The 20,297-nt window shown below is 54.6% G+C and overlaps 1 protein-coding gene across 3 annotated transcripts in view; it reads left to right on the top strand.

Moving 5' to 3' along the window:
• Positions 1 to 20,297, top strand: part of DIP2C (disco interacting protein 2 homolog C) — a 346,775-nt gene that overhangs the window by 303,248 nt on the left and 23,230 nt on the right. For all 3 annotated transcript variants that reach the window (XM_059183672.1, XM_059183673.1, XM_059183671.1), the window contains one exon: positions 18,694 to 18,755. In XM_059183672.1, coding sequence (XP_059039655.1) covers positions 18,694 to 18,755 — 62 coding nt within the window. The remainder of the gene's footprint in view (positions 1 to 18,693; positions 18,756 to 20,297) is intronic.

Below are 20,297 nucleotides of genomic sequence, written 5' to 3'. Positions count from 1 at the left end.
GAATTTCCTACTACATCCAAAGTGGCGCGGCTGTCCTGGCCCATGGCGCGGTTTTCAAATCTTGGCAGCATCTTTAACCATTTGTGTACGATTTACATTTTCTCACACCAGTTTGCTTTATTCTCCACTCATTTTCAGCCAATTTTCCTTTTTCCTGGACGGCTAGCATTGGAAACTAGCTGCAAGTGTCAATGTGTCCGAGGGTAGAGATGAGGGGCACCAGGACGGGGCCGTGCAGTCCCCCAGCCACGGCCACCCTGCTCAGGGCGAGGGTGCGTCAGGAGGACCTCACGTTCTGGCTTCGAGGAGGCAACAGAGCTTGTGTGCTGTGCTAGATGCAGCAGCCCACAGTCCCACACCGCAGGGTCCCTGTAGCTCCCGGGGACACCGCAGGCATAAGGTAGCCTTGTGTCAGCCCGAGTCAGATTTTCCTCTGGAACTCCCTCACACTCCGTGAGGTGGAAACGGACATACAGTTTTCAGTGAGCCAGTAAAACACTCTTCGTAAGAACCAGTCGGAGGGTGCAGAGTGACTGGGACACAGGGGGTCACAGAAGGCCTCCGCAGCGGGCAGTGGGGCACCAAGGTCCCCCCAGGAAGCCGGAGGGCAGGGGCAGAGGCCTGGAGGCAGAGCTGGTCAGTGGAGACATTAGTTTTCTTATAATTGTTCCAAAAATTAGAGCGTGTGAGATGCCAGCAGGAAGCAGCAGAGCCCGCGGTCTGAGCAGAGACCGTGTCGTGCTCCCTGCTGTGCTTCTAGGCAGCCTGACCCACAGGAAGTGCCTAAGGAGGTTTGTGAAGTATTCTGAAACTGAATTTTTATGAATGGGTCGGCAAATAAGGGAAAGCCTAATGGTTCAGAATTTCTTACAGATTGATTTTTTTTTTATAAAGGAGTATTTTAGAAAAGAAATCAGAAAATACAGATCAGCCCACAAATAAATGATAAACCTGTAACTCCATCCACCCAGAAATAATCACCATTAATCCCTTGATGTAAAAATATCAGAAACACAAGAAGCTACAATGTTCAGTCCCAGACTCTGAACCAAAATGTTTAGAGGCATCGGGAAGTTGAGTCTTTCCTTCGTGGCAGAGCTAGCAGGGTTCCGGACACACGTGCGGTCCGGGCTGGGCATCCTTGTATTCCGTCCACGCGCTGCTTGCCCGGAGGACCGTTCGTGCCGGCCACCGAGCAGGCCTGCGGTGTGAGCGCGGTTCTCCGGAGCCGCCGCGTTCGGAGAAGGGAAGCGTCTCCATGTACACGAGACCTGTCCTCACCTGAGTGTGGGTGGCCCATGGGCCCCTTACGGGGGCTCCCTGGTCTTTGGGAGATGGCTGACTTACCGGCGGCAGGCAGTGGACACTGTGCAGTAAACGCACCCACTGCATGAGACTTCGGTGTTCCGTGGAGGGGAGTTAGGGGTTCATTTTCCTCGGCCGCGTTCCCACGGGGGAGCATGTCCTCGCCCTGCCCCGAGCATCCCTCCCGGCGTGTGCGGTCTCCATCCACGGATCGTCCTGCCGCGCGGGATCTCGGGCGCTGCTGCGCTCTTGTACCGTGGCTTCCGCGGCTCTCGGGCTCAGGCGCAGCCCGCCACCCGCTCGCGGCCGGTCGGTTCCTCGTCCCACGTCCCCGAGTCCCGGGGCTGGTGGCATTTTCCATGCTCCGGCTTCCCCTGGTGCCTCATCCCCCGAGGCACGTTTCCGCCGCCGCTTCTGTCGTGTCTGCAGACGCGCGAGGCCACTCAGGGAAGGACGCCCAGAGAGCCGGGCACCGGGGAAGGACAGCGCCTCCCGGCTCCGTCGGCCTCGTGGACGTGCCGCTGCGCGAGTCCTTTAGCTGCGGGACGAGGCACGTCGGAGAAACCAGACACACTTTTTTGTTGAAGTCCAGCGTCCCGAGTGACGTGCGCCCGCGGCAGCAACGACCGTCCTGCCCAGCGAGCCGACGGTTGAGTCCCCACCGGCTCACGGCCGTGGCATCACGTCGCTCCTCCTGCCAGCAGGCGTCTGGGGTTCGCTGCCCACTGTTGGCTCAGACGGCCAGGCTGGGGCCTGCACTCGAGAAAGAAGACATTTACCCTCAAAACAGAAGCTTCTCTGAAAGGAGGCTGATCTGGGACCACGTCTGGTTGGCGACACGGTCACCACGGCTCCCGGGGGGCGAGTGGGTGTTCTGAGATGGGAGACACTGAGCCTCAGAGCAGCTCAGAGGACATGCCCCAGTGGCCAGGCAGTGAGCAGACACGGAATCGTGGACCACATCTTCGAAGCAGAGACCACCATGTCCGCAGAGGAGCCCATCTGCTTCCTAGCACTTTCCTCTTACATTTTAGATCAAATCTGCCATTTCATACGACCCAAAGACGTGTGTCTCTGTGGGTGGGGGAGATTGGGGGCGTCCGCCCCTCCATGGCCATGGCTGTGGGTGGGCAGTGTGCCGGAAGGCGTCGGACAGCTCAGAGCAGTGATGGCTGCTTGCTTGTGCTGCTGCGTGAAACCGGGTTTAAGAGAAAATCCTGAGAAATGACAAATGTTTTGTTGTTAAATATACAAGTGGGCAAGTATAAAAAATCTAAATAGGAGACCATCATAAAAATAGAAAATTGGGAGACTCACAATTTCTGTGCTGCCGCTGACTCAGCTGTTCTGTCTGAGAAACGAGTGAGTTATTTATTCCCTTCTCGCTCTGAGCAGGAGTCACCACGTCCATTACCCCAACACGGCCCCCTGGAGGTCGATGGCGTAGCTCTGTGGCAAAAGAATGAGCCAAAATGGAGCGTGGCTGACTTGAATTGTACACGAAATACTGGTATGTCATAGACTTAAGCGAGGAAGAAATGTAGATGGATGTGCCATTTTTTATGCTTAGAAATGACATTTCCCAGAATCTTTAATCATAAAAATGACTTTAAAACAATTTAGATTTGTTGAGTCTATGACAAAAGTGGACATTAGGTCAAGTTATGACTTCTGAGTTTAATTAACTTTAACATAAATTTCCCTTAGTGCTGTTAGGAAGTGTCACGTACATATTAACTTCTGTTGAGAAAGTCGTTGCCTAAAACCACAGTTCCTCTTTCCAGAAGCGTAAGCCTAAAGGTCTTCGGTTGTACTCAACTAAGAAATTGAGCTTTCTATGACAGAACAGGGAGCCCCTCCTCACCAGCAGAAAGAAGGAGGGAAGGTGGGGTCTTCTCTTTTCCAAAACTCGTAGGTCACCTTAGCAGAAGCTTTGATCCTTATATTTGGAAAAAAGCAATGATTAATTCATCTGGGAGGAAATCTTATTCTAAGTACCTGCGTGGAGTTCAGTCAACAGTGACACTGCGGCCAACCTTCGTCTTAAAGCTCCCACAATGAAAGAGGAGTGCGGCCGCCCTGATCATGAGAAGTGATGTCACTGACCGTCGGGAAGAAAAAACCAGGAAGCGCAGATGCTGATAAAAATCTCAAGTAATTCTCAGAAGAAAATTGGTAGTTTTAACACTTTCGTGAATTTGAACTCGGTCCATCTCCTCCCCCCACTGCTTTTAGGTGAGGAGGACTGTAAATGAGGTGTCGTGGGCTTACGTGCTCGCAGGAGTGAGTCCCACTCAGCCGAAGCCCACACCCCTTTCCTGCTGACCCGCCTTGTCCCGGGAGTGAGAAGGAGCATGGGCCTCCCGTTACCCGGTGCCCCTGTCTGCGCTGAGTGCAGATCCCTTACCCCGTGCCCTGGGTAGCTCTCCGGGGCCTCCGGAGCAGGGACCCAACATAGGACCACCTGCCCAGGAGCAGCCTCGCCAGCGGTCCTGGTCCCGGGCCCCACGAGGGGCATGCGCCACAGACGGCGGGAGCAAGCCCGCTTCCCGGGACCATGGACGGCTGCGGGGGCCCTGGTGACCTTGGTTCCCAGCGCGCGTGCGGGCGGCCAGGTCAGCGGGGGCAGGAGGCACTTAACATCGGTTACTGTGCAGCTCCAAACACAGAGGTCCCCAAGTACAGAAAGGGGGTTCAGGTGCTTGGTGACCAAAAAGGGGTGATGGGCGACGACCTCAGCTCATCTCTTTGGCCGCCCACATCAACGCACACTCTGCCGTTCTCACACGCCGCCCTGCGCATGCCGCCACAAAAAATCCTGTCCTAACACAGCTTTTACTGTCAGAAGTGGTAGCACACCGGCTCCCTCCGGAAGGGATGGACCCAGACTCTGCTGCTGCTGCAGGTGCTTCTGGGTGGTGGGTGGTCCCTCTGCCGGCTGCGGACGCGGCCGTAAAGGTCACTGCCATGGACGGATGGGCTCTGTGAACTGGGATGAAAGGAGAGAAGCGAGGGCATGTTCTTGCTCCCCGGTGTACGGCGTTTCGGGGGGGTGTGCTGAGCACCGGGGCTGCCCCCGTGAGCAGAGACTTGGCGCTGTGTCGGCTGGCTACTGGGCATGTCTTCCCGTCTGGACGGTCTGCAGCTTTGGGAATGACAGGAAGAGCTTAGGTCCTAGGAGACGGCGGTGAGCTGGGCCCCGAGGCTGAGCACCACGGGCCTCACGGGCAGGGGTTCACTTGGGCTGGCTCGTGACCCGCTGCAGGGATGTCCTGGGTTTCAGTCTGGGCCTCGCACAAAGAACGCGGGCATCCGAGCTTCTCGTTGGCGAGCAGCGCTCGGAAACGTGGCCTCCTTGCTTCATGGCCTGCTTGCCTTTCCCCCGTCCCCTGCCCGGGAGCCCTCAGCAGCAGCACTCTGTCCGCGCGGGCTAAACGGGCAGCCTGGACTTGTAGTCGCCACCCCTTCTGTGCGTGACTCGGCGCCGCTAATGGAGCGCAGAGCAGAGCCGGCCGTGCGTGGCGAGCAGCCATGGCCGTGTTTCTTGGGAGCTGCAGAAAGAGGCAGCCTCCGTTTCTGCACGTGGTCTGTTGGCCTTTGTGAAGGCCCATTACTGATCCGATGTGTCATACGTGGCACGGACTGCCACGGTCAGATCCGGCGCACGGGCTGGGTCATCGCCGCGTTTTTGGCTCCCGCAGACCCAGTAATTCATCTCAGACCCTCATTTCCATGACCCTCTGTTGCCACAGCCGCTGCTGATACTGATTTCTGGGTCAGTTGGGACGCGGAAGACCAGTAGCAGAAGCCAGCTCTGTTCGGTGTCAGCAAAGAGTGCATTTATAGGTGACAGACCCTGGACTCGGGTTGTTCCTTTGGCCTCAGAAGTCATAAGAGCCTGTTGTTCCAGCCCTAACCATGAAAGCGATCTGGTGAACACCCGAGTCACAGGTTTTAAGAGCCGTCAGTGCTGGACAGGAGCAGAAGTCTCCGTGAACTGAAGTCCCTGTCGAGAAAAGACACCCCTGCTTCCCCCCGGCAGAGGGGCGGCAGGAGGAACTTGGCGCGGAGACCAGCTGATCCTTGAGCAGCGGACACAGCATTGTGCGGCAGTGCGTGAGAATCCCAGGGAGCCCCGCTCCGCCATTCTGCCCCGGCCAGGGGTGCGTGTGCAGAAGCCGGCAGCAGCAGAGAGCCGCGAGAATCGTCTGAGGTTCGTCAGGTCTCTAGTGAACGCAAGGTCACAGGCATCTGAAGCCTCCGGGGCGCCTGAGTATCCATGCCCCCTCCAAGGGACAGTGGGCCCCCAGCGGGTGGGAGGCAGGGCTCGGAGGACGGAGCAGGGAGCAGGAACGCTGCAAGGCCTCCTGGAGACAACCCCTTTGCACTCCAGACACAGAGGTGGGACAACAGGGCTGAGCACGTGTGTCTCAGCCCCCCGGGCCTTTCCCAAGTGCAGCCTTCGGGCCTCCAGAGGTTGGGCATTGCCTGCAGGAGGGAGAGAGCTGGAGAGAAGAGAAAACCACCTTGTCAGGCAAAGAACGGGTGTCCAGAGCCACAAAGCCAGCCCGGACCGGCATGTCAGTGGAGCTGTGCGGGGGCCCAGAGCCGGAGAAGGCTCTGCCCTTGCTGGGAGCGCGCGCTGTTTCCTGCAGTCTCTTTGGTGTTTGCCTCCCAGGAAAGCCCTGAAGGACGCAGAGGGAAAGGAAATGTAACTACGCGGCGCAAGAAGAACGTGCGACAGTGTGTGGAGCAGACGTGCCGGAGTCCCCGGAGACCTCGAGATAACCAGGACGCGTGCATTGAAGAGGGACGCGCCCTGCACGGAGGGGCACGATATCGTGGAAACATAAAAACTACACCAAATAACCAAATGGAAATGCTGGAAATGAAAGCTGCGGACGTAGAAACGCGATTCCTGGTGGCTCCGGTAGCAGACCCGATGCAGGGGGAGAGGCCCGGTGAACTTCCGGCCCCGCACAGGAGAGAAGGAAAGAACGTCCAGTGGAACAGTCGGGGTCTCTGGGGCGACAGCAGGTTGTCTGTCCCACGTGCAGCAGGAGCCCGGAAGCGGACGCTGCGGGGCCTGGGACAGAGAACCGTTTGAAGACATGACGACGAGGACCCGTGAGAGGTATCCGCCTACAGACCCAACATCTCTGTGAGCTCCGCCCGCATAGGTAAAAACCAACCTCGTTGAATCGTTATCACAGCGCTGAGGGCCAGGTGAGAGGTGGCCTCCAGCAGCGGGGGAAGAATAGAGACACAGTGCACAGTAGCAATGACGGGAACGACCGAGGCCGGAACACGCTGGGCTGGTCCGGGCTATGCGCAGAGAACGGCTCACCCAGCAGCAGTACCGCTCGGGAGGACACGGCAGGTGTGTGCAGACGCAGCGGCGCGGCGAGCCTCCTTCAGCAGCACACGGCTGCAAGGAAGGCTGCTCGGGCCAGAGAGGCAGGCACACGAGGCAGGTCAGATCTGTAGCGAGAAGCATCGAATGCTAGAAAAGGTAAATACGAGGAAACACTGGAGAATTTTTTTACCCGTGTATGGCTATGAGCATATTTTAAATTTCTTCAAAGGCGATTAAGTATTAAAAGCAAAAAAGGTCAATCGAGGCATTTGTAGCCTGAGTAGCACTTGCACGAGAGTGTGGCGGGAACATGCTGCTCCGCGTTCCGGAAGCACATCACGTCACGGTGGACTGTGGAAATGCCGCACTTTTCCGACTCTGCATCAGCCTCTGAGAAACGGGTCAGTTGAGATAAGTGCCGTACTCGGAATAGTCCGTTTGCGGGGGAAGAAAGGAACAACAACAAACCGCCGATCACATCAACAATTACATTAAAAGTAATTTAACTAAACAGGCAATTAAAAGGCAGAGATCGTCAGGCTAGAAAGATTGAACTGCATGTAGTTACGAGAAACCTTAACTCCGAGGGTACGGACAGGTTGAAAGTAAGCACAGAGTCCGCGGAGGACGGGTGTGCCATGTTCCTGATGGACGCGTGCGATGTGAGAGCCTCGGGAAGGGAAGGTGTGCGTCACATGGTGACTAAAGTGTTGGTTCACCCGCGAAACAAAAATCCTAAATGCACCTGAAAGGGGCTTCAAAATACGTGAAGCAAAACTGACAGAATTCAAAAGGAAAAAAGAAATTCATGGTCGTCGTTAGAGACTGTAACATCTCTCTCCCAGTAATTGATAAATTGAGGAAAATATCAGCATAGGGAAAATTTTAACAACACTGTGGCCTAACTTGAGGTAACTGATGTTAAGGAGAGACACTGATGTGGGCTGGTCGTGTCCCTGCAGAATTCATACGCTCCAGCCTTGATCCCACTGTAACGGGAGACATGGCACCCATGAAAGCGAAACAACGGTTAAAAGGGTCCTAGAGGTGGGGACCTGATCTGATAGGACCGATGTCCTTACAAGAAGAAGGAGGAAATCAGGGCTGCACTCTGCCTGCACACACGCTGAGGAAGAGCCATGGGAACACACAGCAAGAGGGCAGCGGTCAGCAAGCCCGGGAGAGAGCACTCACCTGACGCCAGCTGTGCTGGCTCCTTGGGCCCAGACTTCCAGCTTCTGGAGCTGTGAAGAAATAAATCCCCGTAAAGATGCGCAGTCTGTGGTATCTTGTGACGGCAGCCCAGGCTGACTCAGACACCAATAGGTGTCGCGCTGTTCTTGTCAGACATGAAAAACTCCCCAAGAAAGACTAGAAAACAATTTTCAAGGAATATTAAATGACCACAGTCACACTGTATATTCTCTGTGATGTAATTAAATTAGTAATAACAGGAAGATGGCCAGAAAAATTCCTAAATACTTGGAAATGAAACAACACACTTCTGATTACACATGAATAAAAAAGGAAATCATGAGGAAGATGAGAACATACTTGAAGAGGATTGTTAATGAAAACACAGCATGTCAGATTTTGTTGGTTGCACCTAACCTAGGGCTCAGCAGTAAATGTTTGTATTAGAAAGAGGAGAGTATAAAATCTCTTTCAACTTCCACTTCAGAAAAATCTAGGAAAAAGCAAAAAACTCAAGCTCAGAGTTGGAGAAGATAAAAATAAATGTGGAAATGAGTTAAATAGAACAAAGACAAAGAGAAAAAAGTATAGTGAAAAGTTGATTCTTTACAAAAACTTAGCGAGTTTGGTAAACTGCTGGCAATACCCATCACTAGTCCGAGACGAGAGGGAGGCCGAAGATAGCATGTGCTGGCAGGGGATGAGGTGCTTTTTGCGGCCACAGGCATCACTGTTGGGGATGTGGGACAGCCCCGCGACTTCGGGGAACAGTTTGTGAGTTTCCTGTACTGTTGAACGTGACTTGCCTGTGACCCAGCAGTTCTGTCCTGGGGGTTCACCCCGGATAAGTGAAGTTGTTCTTCCTCCCAGGGGCCGCACACAAATGTGCCCGGAAGATACGTTCATGATTACCAAGAACTGCAAACAGCTGCACGTCCAGCACCCGAGAGCAGGCGGGCAGGCTGTGCTCTGCTCATGCAGCAGCTTGCTCTCCTGCCGTGGGAGGGACAGACCGCTCCTGCAGGGAACGGCACGACTGGACCTCAGAGCAGTCTTCCGGGTGAGGGAAGCCAGACACAGAGGTCTGCACACCCTACGAGTTTATTTATGATTTCCTGGGTAAGACAAAACTGTAGGTACAACAGTCAGATCAGTGTTGCCCGGTGCTGAGGGCCAGGGGAGGGAATTGACTGCCAAGAGGCAGGAGGGGCCTTTTGGGTGGTAAAGGTTTTCTGTGTCCTGATTGTGACGGTGGTTCCGTGACTACACATTGTCAAAGTCTATCATCCTGTCAACTTACGGATGAGCGTTATTGCGTGCAGGTCACCTAAATACATCTGAGAGAGGAGTGATGGAGGGAGGGCAAGTTCACATGTAATAGGGCTGGGGTCTTCTGTTGGCCAGGACGGAGTAGCAGGGACCAGATTCATCCTCTTTGCTAAACAAATAAGGAATGGTCAAATACATGAAGCATGACCCGGGATGTCAGGTCACAAGGAAGGAAGAGCCCTGAGAGAAGCAAGCTTGGCCGTGTGATTTCTCTAGGTCACCGCAGCCCAGTGAGCTCTTTGAGTGCAGGACATGGAGCGGAGTCTGAGGAGACAAAAGGTGGCTGCAGTCCTCAGAGACGGAGGCTGTAGAGGAAAGAGACTCAGCTCTGGGGATCTCCGGAGAGCCCCTCAGGCGCTGTAGAGCGTGCTCGGCGAGTCATCTTAAGAACACAGTCAGCATCCGTTCGTGTCGGAAAACCACTCAGAGCCCTACAGAGAACCAGCCAAAAGGGCTGGAGTGAATATGGCTTGTTCCCAGCAGCCAGGCTGGAAATCTCCGAATTCATGAGGCATTGCTGAGGGCTCATCTCACAGATATTAAAAGCAAGACCTGGGAAGAAAAGATTTTTCCAAATAATTTAGCGTGGAGCAAAGGTCAAGAATATTTACAGGAATATAAAAATATCCGGCACCCGGCAAGTCAAAATGTCCAACGTACTATCAGAAATTACCAGACATACCACCCATCCACAATGAGGAGAAATGTGAGTAAGTGAGAACTGAGCTAAACTGATACGGATGTCGAATTTATAGACAAGGATACTGGAAGAGTTCTTTGAACTGGATTCCAGAGAGTCGAAACGTTAATGTTAAAGAGGGGAAAAGACAAACTGAACTTCTAGAAACGAAAACTACAGTATTTGTGATGAAAAACACGATGATGGAATTGATGGCAGAAGGACATACTGGTGAACTTGAAGACATGGCAGCAGGAACTTTACAAATAAAACAAAGAAAAGAATGTTAGTGGTAAGGCCACCATTGAATTGTGGGGAACTTCAGGTGACTTAATGTACAGGTGCTTGTCGTCCCCAGAACAGAGGAAGAGGGATGGAGGTCCGGAACATACACATGAAGAACTAGTTTAAACTTGGTGACGGTCTGAACCCGCAGATCTCACAGCTCAGCTACCTCCAACATAACATAAGGGGAACTGCTTAAGTTGCTCAAAGCCAGTGATACAGGGAATATCGTCAGAGCAGCCAGATGAAAAAGAAGTCAGGTTACATACGCAGGAACAAAGATAGGGATCATTCCGTGCTCCCATCAGAAGTGACGTGAGAGGAGACAGTGGAAGACGTCTCCACGTGCCGGGAGAGAAGAGTCGTCGACCTAGAATGTGACCCTCAGCCGAAATGTCTTTCAAGATAGATCACAGGCTGTATAGACACTCTTTCAGCCATAAGAACAACAACAACGAAATGCTGAGAATTTACTGCCCGCACACCCACACAGGAAGAAATATTAGTGGAAATCCTTTAGGCAGAAGAGAAATGATACCAGATTCTGTCTGGATCCACACGACGAATGAGTAGAACTGGAAATGGCAGCTGCAGGGACACGGAAGATCTTTTGCACTTTTTAAATCTCTTTACAAGGTTACTGACAGCTCGGACAAAGGTGGTGTTAGCTTGTGGGGTGTATAATGTCTGACAGCTGCCCAGCAGTCAGCAGGGGAGGAGATGGAAACAGACCGTCACAAGGTGCGTCTGCCGTTCAGGGCGGTGCAGTGCCCCGGCAGGTGGGCCGTGAGCAGGCCGTGAGCTGTGAGTGACCACAGACCGGTTTTCCTCCAGCAGCCGGTAGCCTACCGGCCCACAGGGGGATGGAGGGACCTGTGAGCGGGGCGGTGCAGGGGACCGACTGAATACTGAGCAGAGGGTCCGACATCCTGCAAAGGATCTAAACACCCCAAGGAAGATGCGGAGATTGTGAGACTGGATTTTTAAAAAGCAAAATCCTGACTATATGGACCCTAAGACAAACTCCTCTTAAACATGAAGACAAAAAGATTGAGCACAAGGACAGGAAAGTTGTTCTGCACTAACCTTCCCGGAGAGCTGAAGCGGCTACGTGCATATCAAACCTTATTAATTTCACAAAGAATACTTCCAGGGGTGAATAAGGTCATTTCAGAAGAAGGTAATTTCATATATGTGAAGGAAATTGAATCCGTAATCTAAAACCTTTACAGGAGAGAAAAAGAAAACCTCTCGGCCTAGATGGTGTCACTGGGAAAAGACCAGTGATTCCAAACAAAAACTCATTTGGAAGATAGAGGAGAAGGGAACGTGACCTAACACGTGTTACAAAGTGAGCATAACCTAGACACCAGTATCTGACAAAAATCCCCGAAAACTAAAAACCCAGGCCAATAGCTCATGTGGAAAGAATTCGGAACAAAATAGTAGCGTACTGGATGTAGCGACGTGTAGAGACATGGAGAGCGTCATCTCCAAGCACATCTTCGCTCCGGGACGCAAGGTTGCTGCCCCATAAAGACTGTCGAATTCACCGTACTGTAATGGAGTGAAGGAGAAAGCATGACCGTCTGATGCAGGAAACCCTCGTTCATGGGAGAATACTAGGAAGACAAGGGAGCTGCTTCCGTCTGAAAACAAAAGTGTACGAAAAGCTAGAACCTCATTCTCAGTCGTCCACTTTGAGAGCTTTTTCCCTAAAATCGGGAACATCAGCATTGTATGGAAGTCCTAGCCAAAGTGATGGGACACAAAAATAGAAAGTACGAATACTAGAGATGGAGACGTAACCTTGGGATTTGCAGACTGCCCAATAGTGCACATGAAAACTCCTGTAGAACGAAAACCACAACTGCTGATGTGTAAAGTTAGGAATAGCACAGGGGCACCCCGGTGGCTCAGTCCGTTAAGCATCCGCCTGTGCTCAGGTTACAATCCCAGAGTCCTGGGATCGAGCCCCCGTGGGGAGTCTGCTTCTCCCTCTGCCTCTGTATTCTGTGTCTGTCTTTCTCAAATGAATAAATAAAATCTTTTTTAAAAGCTTCTACATAAAAAATGGTATTCCTAGGCACCTCTGTATTTACGGCAGCTCTATTTACCGTAGCCAGAATATGGGAACAGCCCACGTGTGCAACGACAGATGAGTGAAGAAGATGTGGTGCGCGGACGTTCTCACACACACACACACACACACGATGCAGTATTGCTCCGTAAAACAACGTGAAACCGTGCCATTTGCGACAGTGCGGAGGGAGTGAGTGTGCTGTGCCGAGTGAGTGAGTCAGAGGAAGACCAGCACCATGTGAGCTCACTGATGTGTGGAATTTAAGAAAAAAAAAAAAAAAAAAGAGAGAGACAAACCAAAGCAGAGACTCTAGATGCAGAGAACAGACGTGGCTACCAGCGGGGAGGTGGGGCGTGCGGGGGGAGCACGGGGCCGAGCGCAGCCCTCTCGGTGCGGACTGAGGAATGCTCGGAACTCGGTGCCCTGGAACTCACGCGAGACTGGGTGTTAACCACACTGGGTTTAAAACAAAAGTAAAGCATCGTCCTCTGGAGTAGTCTTGAGCAACCAGGAGACGGAATTGTGTAAATGCCATTTACGGTAATACCCAAACCTTTAAGTACTTGAGAATGAAAGGTGCGGTTAAAGGTGTCCACCAGAACCCCAAAGCAGTGCTGAAAGAGAGGAAATCCTAATAAGTGAATGGGTGTGTCAGAGTCGTGGAGTGGGTGGGTCAGCACTTTCTCAACTATTTGTTTATTTATTGGCGAGAACATGAGCGGGGGAGGGGCAGAGGGAGAGGAAATGCTGACGCCCCAGTGAGCAGGGACCCAGCGCGGGGCTCCGTCCCAGGACCCTGAGATCATGACCTGATCCGAAGGCAGACAGACGCCCAGCCGGTGGGTTGGTATTTCTAAGGTCACTTCCCCCCACCACTGATCCGTCCCAACCACAGTCTAAGAAGGCTTGTCCCGAGGAAACCGACAAAATGCTTCCCGGGTTGCCGTCAGCCGCACACCACCGAGAAGAATCACCAGTCGTGAGAAAGGACCGTGCGGCGGGACCTGCTGCTGGCTTTGAAGCTCCCGTAAGGCCGGGGTAGTCAGGACAACGTGGCCCTGGCATCTGGAGAGACCAACAGAGAAGAGCAGAACAACAAAAACAAAGCAAACCTGGAAAAAAGAGAACAAATCCAGAAGTAGAGCCGCGCCACCAGGTCCACTGTAGGGAAAGAAGAGGGTTTTTGGCGAATGTTTTGGACTGACTGAAGGTTTAGATGGTGTCATCTCCTCGGAGAACACACGAAAATCCATTCTGGGTGGATCACGGACCCGGATGTCAGTGGCGGCAGGTCTAGAATACGGCTTCCGGGAAGCCGAAAGCCGGTCTTCCTGACTTGGGATGTGCAAAGATTTCTTAGGGCACAGACAAGCACTTAAGCAAAAAAGGAGAACAAGAAAAAGTGGACTTTACCAAGATTAAAATTAATCTTAATATGTTTAAGAAAATTAATAGAAAAAATAGGGACTGGGAAAATGTATTTGTGAGAGCACGTGTGACAAATCCGCCAAAGCCCTGAGTATATGCTCGGCAGAAGGAGACCCACAGAGGACGGAGAGGTGCAGAGAATGCGCTCCGCGTCTTCCGGATGCGTCACTGCAGGAGAGCGCGGACGGACAGCTCGCGCGGGCAGCTTGGAGCCCGCAGGACGGCGCAGGACAGGGACGTGCTGCTCCTGCGGGTGCGTCTGCCGTTTGCTCATGAGCTCCCAAAAGATGATGGAAGGCATAACATGTGCTCCATTGAAATCCTGCTTTTCATTTTGAAAAAAATCAGTGATTGCCCATGTCCGCCCAGAACGTTTCGATCAGCAAGGCTGACGGTATTAGAGGAGATGGTGTGCAGCAGCCGGAACCCCTAATCATTGCTGCTTCGGGGACACACTAATCAGCTTCTCCCGCAGCTCCGTGCGCGTCAACCCGGGGAGCCGACGTGTCGGGACGCGCACCCAGAACACAACCCCCCCACAGACGCTACTGCCCAGGCGCGGTTGTGATCGCCCCAGACCAGAAAGGACCCAAATGCCCCCCAGCAGCAGGACGGGCAGGTCCAGATGAACGTTCCCACAGCAGCACGCGTCCCAGAGTGTGGAGGGGAAGCTGCTCCACAGGCGCCGTCGCGGGCCCCAGAGCCGCCGTGCGCAGCGACGGCCGACCCAAGGGACACACGCTGTGTTACTTTATGCCGATCTGATAACAGAGTAATGTGTGGTGTGAGAAATCACACCGCGGGAGCCTTTTGGGGTCGGAGGTGCTCTCGGGGGCAGGGGGTGTTACGTGGGCGTACGTGACTGTCCAGACTCCTGTAGTCAAACGTGGAAATCCTGCACATTCAGTTGTCTGTAAGCTACGCCTCCGTTAAAACGGTGAGACGGTCACCGCTGCCGCACAGGTCGGCTGGGAGCTCCAGGGGAGCCGGCTGCAGGAGGGAGCCTGTAGGAGGGACCCCTGCTCCGAGGCCGTCGGCGATGAGCCCGTGCTGTGCGCGGGGTCTGCTTCGTGCTCCCCATAACCTGCCCTGGGGGACACCGCCTCCCCGGCCCCCGTTTATGCTAACTGCCTCGGCTCCTCCAACACCCAGCGCAGTGGATCCGTCCAGCGCGGGGCATGGGCTGATAGCAGGTCACGCCGCCCCCGTGGCGGGGTGAGGTGTTGGGCGCTCTGTCCTGGGGTAGGATGACGTCTGCGTCTCTTCAGCCGAGACTGAAGTATAACCGCTGTGTTCCAAGAACCGCTCGGGGCCTGACATCGTACTTTTGTACCAGAGAAAAAATGATTCTTATAAATACTGATTTTTTTTTTAAAGATTTTATTTATTTATTTGACAGAGAGAGATCACAAGTAGGCAGAGAGGCAGGCAGAGAGAGAGAGAGGGAAGCAGGCTCCCCGCCGAGCAGAGAGCCCGATGCGGGGCTTGATCCCAGGACCCTGAGATCATGACCTGAGCCGAAGGCAGCAGCTTAACCCACTGAACCACCCAGGCGCCCCGAAAAAATGATTCTTAACATGAATGTGTCCGTCTGCGACGTAGTTGTACGGCCGACCTGTACAGTGCAGACCTTTTCCATTATTGTGACCTGAAATTTCAAACATGCTTGTCTTCCTTCCTGAGCAAGTTCCACTTGGAATGAGTGAATTTTCTTTCCTGCTGGTCCTTTTTTGCAAATATTTGATGACTTTAGATACCGGGAGCACTTTCACGCATGAGAGCTCTCCTAATTTAAAGAAACACCAGCTTACGTTTTTGGCAGAGTTAATTCTGTGCAAGTGAGGAAATTTTGTTAAATACATACTCCCTCATATGTATCCTGAAATCTCCATTTTTCGTACCTTAGGATTTCTGAAGCCTGGAAACACCTATAAACTAACCCTCCGCTCCTTCTCCGTGTATCCCTTATCGATGCGACACGGGATTTTGCCGCAGATGCTGAGCTGTCCCTCCGTGTGCCAACAAGCTGGGAAATTTATTCTTAGTCATACATATTTTTCTCTGAGAAAACTGACCCTTGAGCCATCACAACAAAAATCTGTGAATTAAATTAATTTAGAGAAAAGATGGGCTCATTTCATTCCAGTTAATATTTGGAGTATTTGGGATTCGCGGAATCGTGAAGGGGATTATTGCAAAGCTGGCACTGGGCTTGGGTAGGTCGGGTGAACGTCGCGGGCGCCTCCGGGTGCGGACCAAGTTCCCCGGCCGCTCCTTCTTGGTGTCGGGCCACGGCTCCCGGCCCAGAAAGCCACTGCCTTGGTCGCCGCGGAGCCCGCAGCGAAGGCAGGGACGGAGCGTCGAGGCATTGTCTGGATCTGCAGGCGGTGCTGTTCTCAACGGCCCCGGGTGGCAGCAGCGTCTCCCTGCGGCGGGGAGGGTCACGGCCGAGCCCAGGAGACCCGCGGACCACCTGATAGTGCGGCTGCCCTCCTGGGACTGGCTGCGCCCGGGCCCTGCGGGGTCGGGTCAGAGATGGTGCCAGCGACCGTCCCACATCCAGGGCCCCAATGGCGCTGCTGGGAGGGTTGGCATCTGCACGCGCTCCCTGGGGAAACCCACACGCTCCACGGCCCTGCATGGGTCCCGCAAGGTTTCGGCCGCGGCCATGTCAGTGATGTTAAGTGGGGTGGAGGGGCCCCAAAACCACGGAACAGAAGAATAAACCAGGAGGAAGCGTCGTGGCGGGGCCGACTCTGGCACGCGCTCAGGAGGGGGAGCTCCCGGCTGTGACAGCGGGCCTGGCCCGTGTGCGAGCCTGGGACGCAGTTCCTTCGTGCCTCCGTCCGACCTGGGCATCTCTTATCGGTTCTCTCGTGCCGGGGCGGGGCCGGCATCCCGACTCAGCCAGGAGCACATCCGGCTGCCCGTCACGATGGTCCTCGGAGCCCTGGAGCTGCAGCAGACCAGGACCATGCGGGTCTTCGGGCGCCAACCCCACACGGTGGAAAATCCACACAGAAAGAATTTCTGACGCCCCGGAAACCTTACCAAGAGCCCACTGTTGACCAGACGCCCTGTGGTGACGGGAACAGCTGACTCACACCTGTTTTGGGTCTCCTGTGTCAATTCTGCATTCTCACGGTGACGTGAGCGAGACAAACGCGGATGTTACAGGAACATCGGAGGGAAGAGAAAACCTGTGTCCGTTCCTGCCCTGGCTTCTCGGGACCAGTCCGCATGTCGGCGGCACCCCTCGTTGAAACGCGTGCGCGCCAGAGGAGTTGATTGCAGAGAGGGACCGTCACCAGTCTGCCCGTCGAATCCACGCCTCTCCTCCCTTCCGGAAGGAAAAGGACTCACGCGCCTCCCGCAATCCAAATACCGGGTGCTACCACCGACCCTGCGTGGTGAGCGGTGACTCGGGTCGGTTGGCCTGAGACCGTCTTCTGGCGCTCCCCTCTATTGCTCTGTGGGTTTGTTGACATCTAAGTTTTGTGATTTTTTTAGCCGTTAATGGTACCATGATTGATTTTAACGATTTCCATGCTTGACGTTGGCTTTGGTCTTCTTTTCACTTTGTTCCTGCTTTTTGCATTCCCCCTCCCCGGCCCCTCCGCCTCTTCCTCCTCCCATTGTAACTGTTGGGTTGTTTCGTTTGCGTGTCTGTGATTCCGCTGGTCCGGTGGTCTCTCCTTTCTTCTCATCCTGCCCCTGCCGCTGTAGCCCACAGGCGGTGGAAGCGGGCCGAGCAGCTAGGGGACCCTCCTCTTCATCCACACCAGTGCCCCTACCCAGCACCGTCTCGTCAGCCTCCAGCACTGGGACCCACTAGAAGTCGAGTGCGGAGCCTGGCTCGGGGCGCGGGCCGCGGACGGACGGGCGCTCTCGGACCTCCTCGAATGTCGCAGGCTCGCGACACACGCTCCTGTTGCTGGTCTCTGCCTGTCTGGGGTCCTGTCCGTTTGACTTCATGTCCCACGTTTGGTGACCTGTTTTCCAATTTGTTTACTTCTTAACTGGCCGCCTGTGGTTACGTGCTTTCTGTTACTCAGAACCTCGGACCAGTGCTGCCCTCGGCGCTGGTCGGTCACACGGCTCCGTGAGTAGCCGTCGCTGGGAGAGAACGTTCTCGGCGTAACACGGGGCGTGACCTTGCACGCGGAGGCTGACGGCGCTCTGTGCTCGCGGCTGGAGACCGGCAGCCGGGATGCTGAGCACGCGGCCGGCCCGGGGAAGCCGTGTTTAGCTTAGTCTCTCATGACACAAGATTAAGATCCTTTCCTGAATAATCCCGAGAAACGGCTCCACTTGTCGGTTCTAATGTAGCTGCAGTCGCAGTGCACGGGGGTGGCGGAAAGTCACTGATCAGAAGTCAACCCAGCAGGTTTTGAAGGGATTTGTGCTGCCAATACCAGACCTCTGCCCCCCGTGTTCGGTAGCTTGGTCACGGAGCTCTCCCGGGGACTGCACTGTTGATCCGTGCGCCACCTCCCCGACCCGTGTCCCGGACGAAAATAACCTCCCTCGGCTGGAGGAATGCCAAGGCAGAGGCAGAGCTAAACAGAACAAGATAACTATCTCTTACCTCTTCCTTCTCGAGCTGTCAGTCCGGGTCCCATGCTCTGCTTCAGTATCTTGACCTCTAGAAACACACCTTTTGGGATGCGTGTAGTAGGAGCTTCTCAGGAGCGGAGCCCCCTGTCCTCGACAGCCTGCTAGCCGGACGTCTCGGCAGCTTCAGCCTTTTTCTATTTGGCAACACGCAGAGCCTCTTTTCCTTCTGATGTTCGTAGCTAGGTGGAGAGTCCAGCCCTGTGGAAATCCAGCACAGTCCGACTAAGCCCCTCCTTTCAGAGCAGAGGTTACCAAACTAGAAACGAACGGGTATCTTGGAGAGGTGTGGGTCTAGTGCTTTTTAGTTTTTGCTTGGTTTGCGATTTTACCAAAGAAATTCTCGCTAACTACTAGGAAGCACAGACCCAGAGGGCTCCCCACAAACGTGAGTTAACCGCGCTGTGTCCTTGCTTGCAGGGGACCTCGGGACCTGACCCAACCACCGTCTATGTTGATATGCGAGCTCTGAGACACGACAGGTACGGTGCGCTTGGGGGTTTCTTTCTTGGCTGCCGGCGTGCGGGGGCCGTCGAGGGAGGGAAGGAGCGCAGTGTCTCTCTGCGGTGCGCACGTTGCCGGTGGATCAAGCAGGAGAGCCGCGCCACTCGGCTTGAACCGTGCCCGCTCCACCTCCGTGTGGTTCCCGCTGGGGCAGTCCACTGTGCGCTAAGACCGCTGCAGACCGGGCAGGGTGACCGCAGTTGCCTCTCTGACGGTCTGTCCAGAAGCCTGAGCACCATGTGGCACCTTTTAAAGCTGCCAGCACTCTGCCTACATTTCTTTTCTTTTTAATATTTTATTTATTCATTTGACAGACACCTAGAGAGGGAACTCGAGCAGGGGCCGTGGGAGAGGGAGCGAGGGAGCCCAACGCGGTCTGCCCACATTTCTTTACGGGAATTGAAATTTTGTGTGAAGGTGTTTCCATCAAAAATTAAAACACGGGTGAAGTCCCCTTCTGTGCAGCTCCCCAAGCCGCCTTGAGCAAAAACGAAAGGTGAGCCTATGAGCGCTTGTCCGTTTTCCTCAAGCGGGGAAAGGAGGCGGAGGAACAAGCAAGATGACACCCTTGCCAGGAACTTCCGCCCCCGCCAGGAGGATGTCCCTGGATGCCCGAGGCCCCCCACTGAGTGACTGCGGCGATGCCGGCTCGTGGTTGTTCCTGGGCTGGGACCCAGCAGCATGGTTCTGCATATTGGGGTCTCCTAGAAAGGACTCGCAGGCGCCTGGTGAAGGCACTGTGACGGCCAGACACCGCATGCCTCATCCTCCGCTCGGCCGCCGACACCCGTGGGTCGTCATGCTGCTGAGCGAGGGGACGAGAGAGTTAGCGATCACCGTTAGTGGACGGGGAGCCTTGCCCAACGGAGCGAGTGGCCCGGCATTCCCCCGATGACCCGCGTCCGTGTGTGGGGGAGCGGGGTTGTGGAGGCTGAGGAGCGGTCCAGGCAGCCGTGCACACACCCTCCAGGCCGGGAGTACCCCCCCCCCCCCCAGTCACAGTGGACATCCCCAGCAGGGCTCTCGGGCCCCGTGGACGTCAGGCTGTGTCTGTTGAGCACAGTCTGCGGGGTGGTATGCTGGCGTCCCAGAGACAGACACCGGAGGTGCCCCGAAGCTGTGCTGTGGGAAGGGCGTCAGCCGCACACGGATGGTCCAAATGCTGAGACGAGAGGGCCACCTGCCTTCCCCTAACGTGTCCCACATGAGGCCTGCCTGGTCCCTGTGGGCCTCGTTTTAGATGTTGCTGTGCAAGAGGAGTCAGGGTTCGAGCCCCGAGCTAGACGCCCGTCCGAGAGGCCCAGGGCAGACACGGGCAGCACCGTGCCCCAGGTCCACTCCCGGCCGCACCCTCCCTCGGATACTCTTCCATGGCAACATTTGGCTTCAAAGAGTTCAAGTAACTTGTTGCAGGGTCATCGGCATTTCCAGGTGGGACTTCTAGGCTTTACCCCTGCAGAAGGTACTTGGAAACGGTACAATATTAGACCTTTATGATTCCGAAGCTGAGCAGTCGCCCC

This window comes from Mustela lutreola, chromosome 8 (assembly GCF_030435805.1).
Source record: "Mustela lutreola isolate mMusLut2 chromosome 8, mMusLut2.pri, whole genome shotgun sequence".
NCBI lineage: Eukaryota > Metazoa > Chordata > Mammalia > Carnivora > Mustelidae > Mustela > Mustela lutreola.
This window is presented reverse-complemented; position numbering and strand designations above follow the sequence as displayed.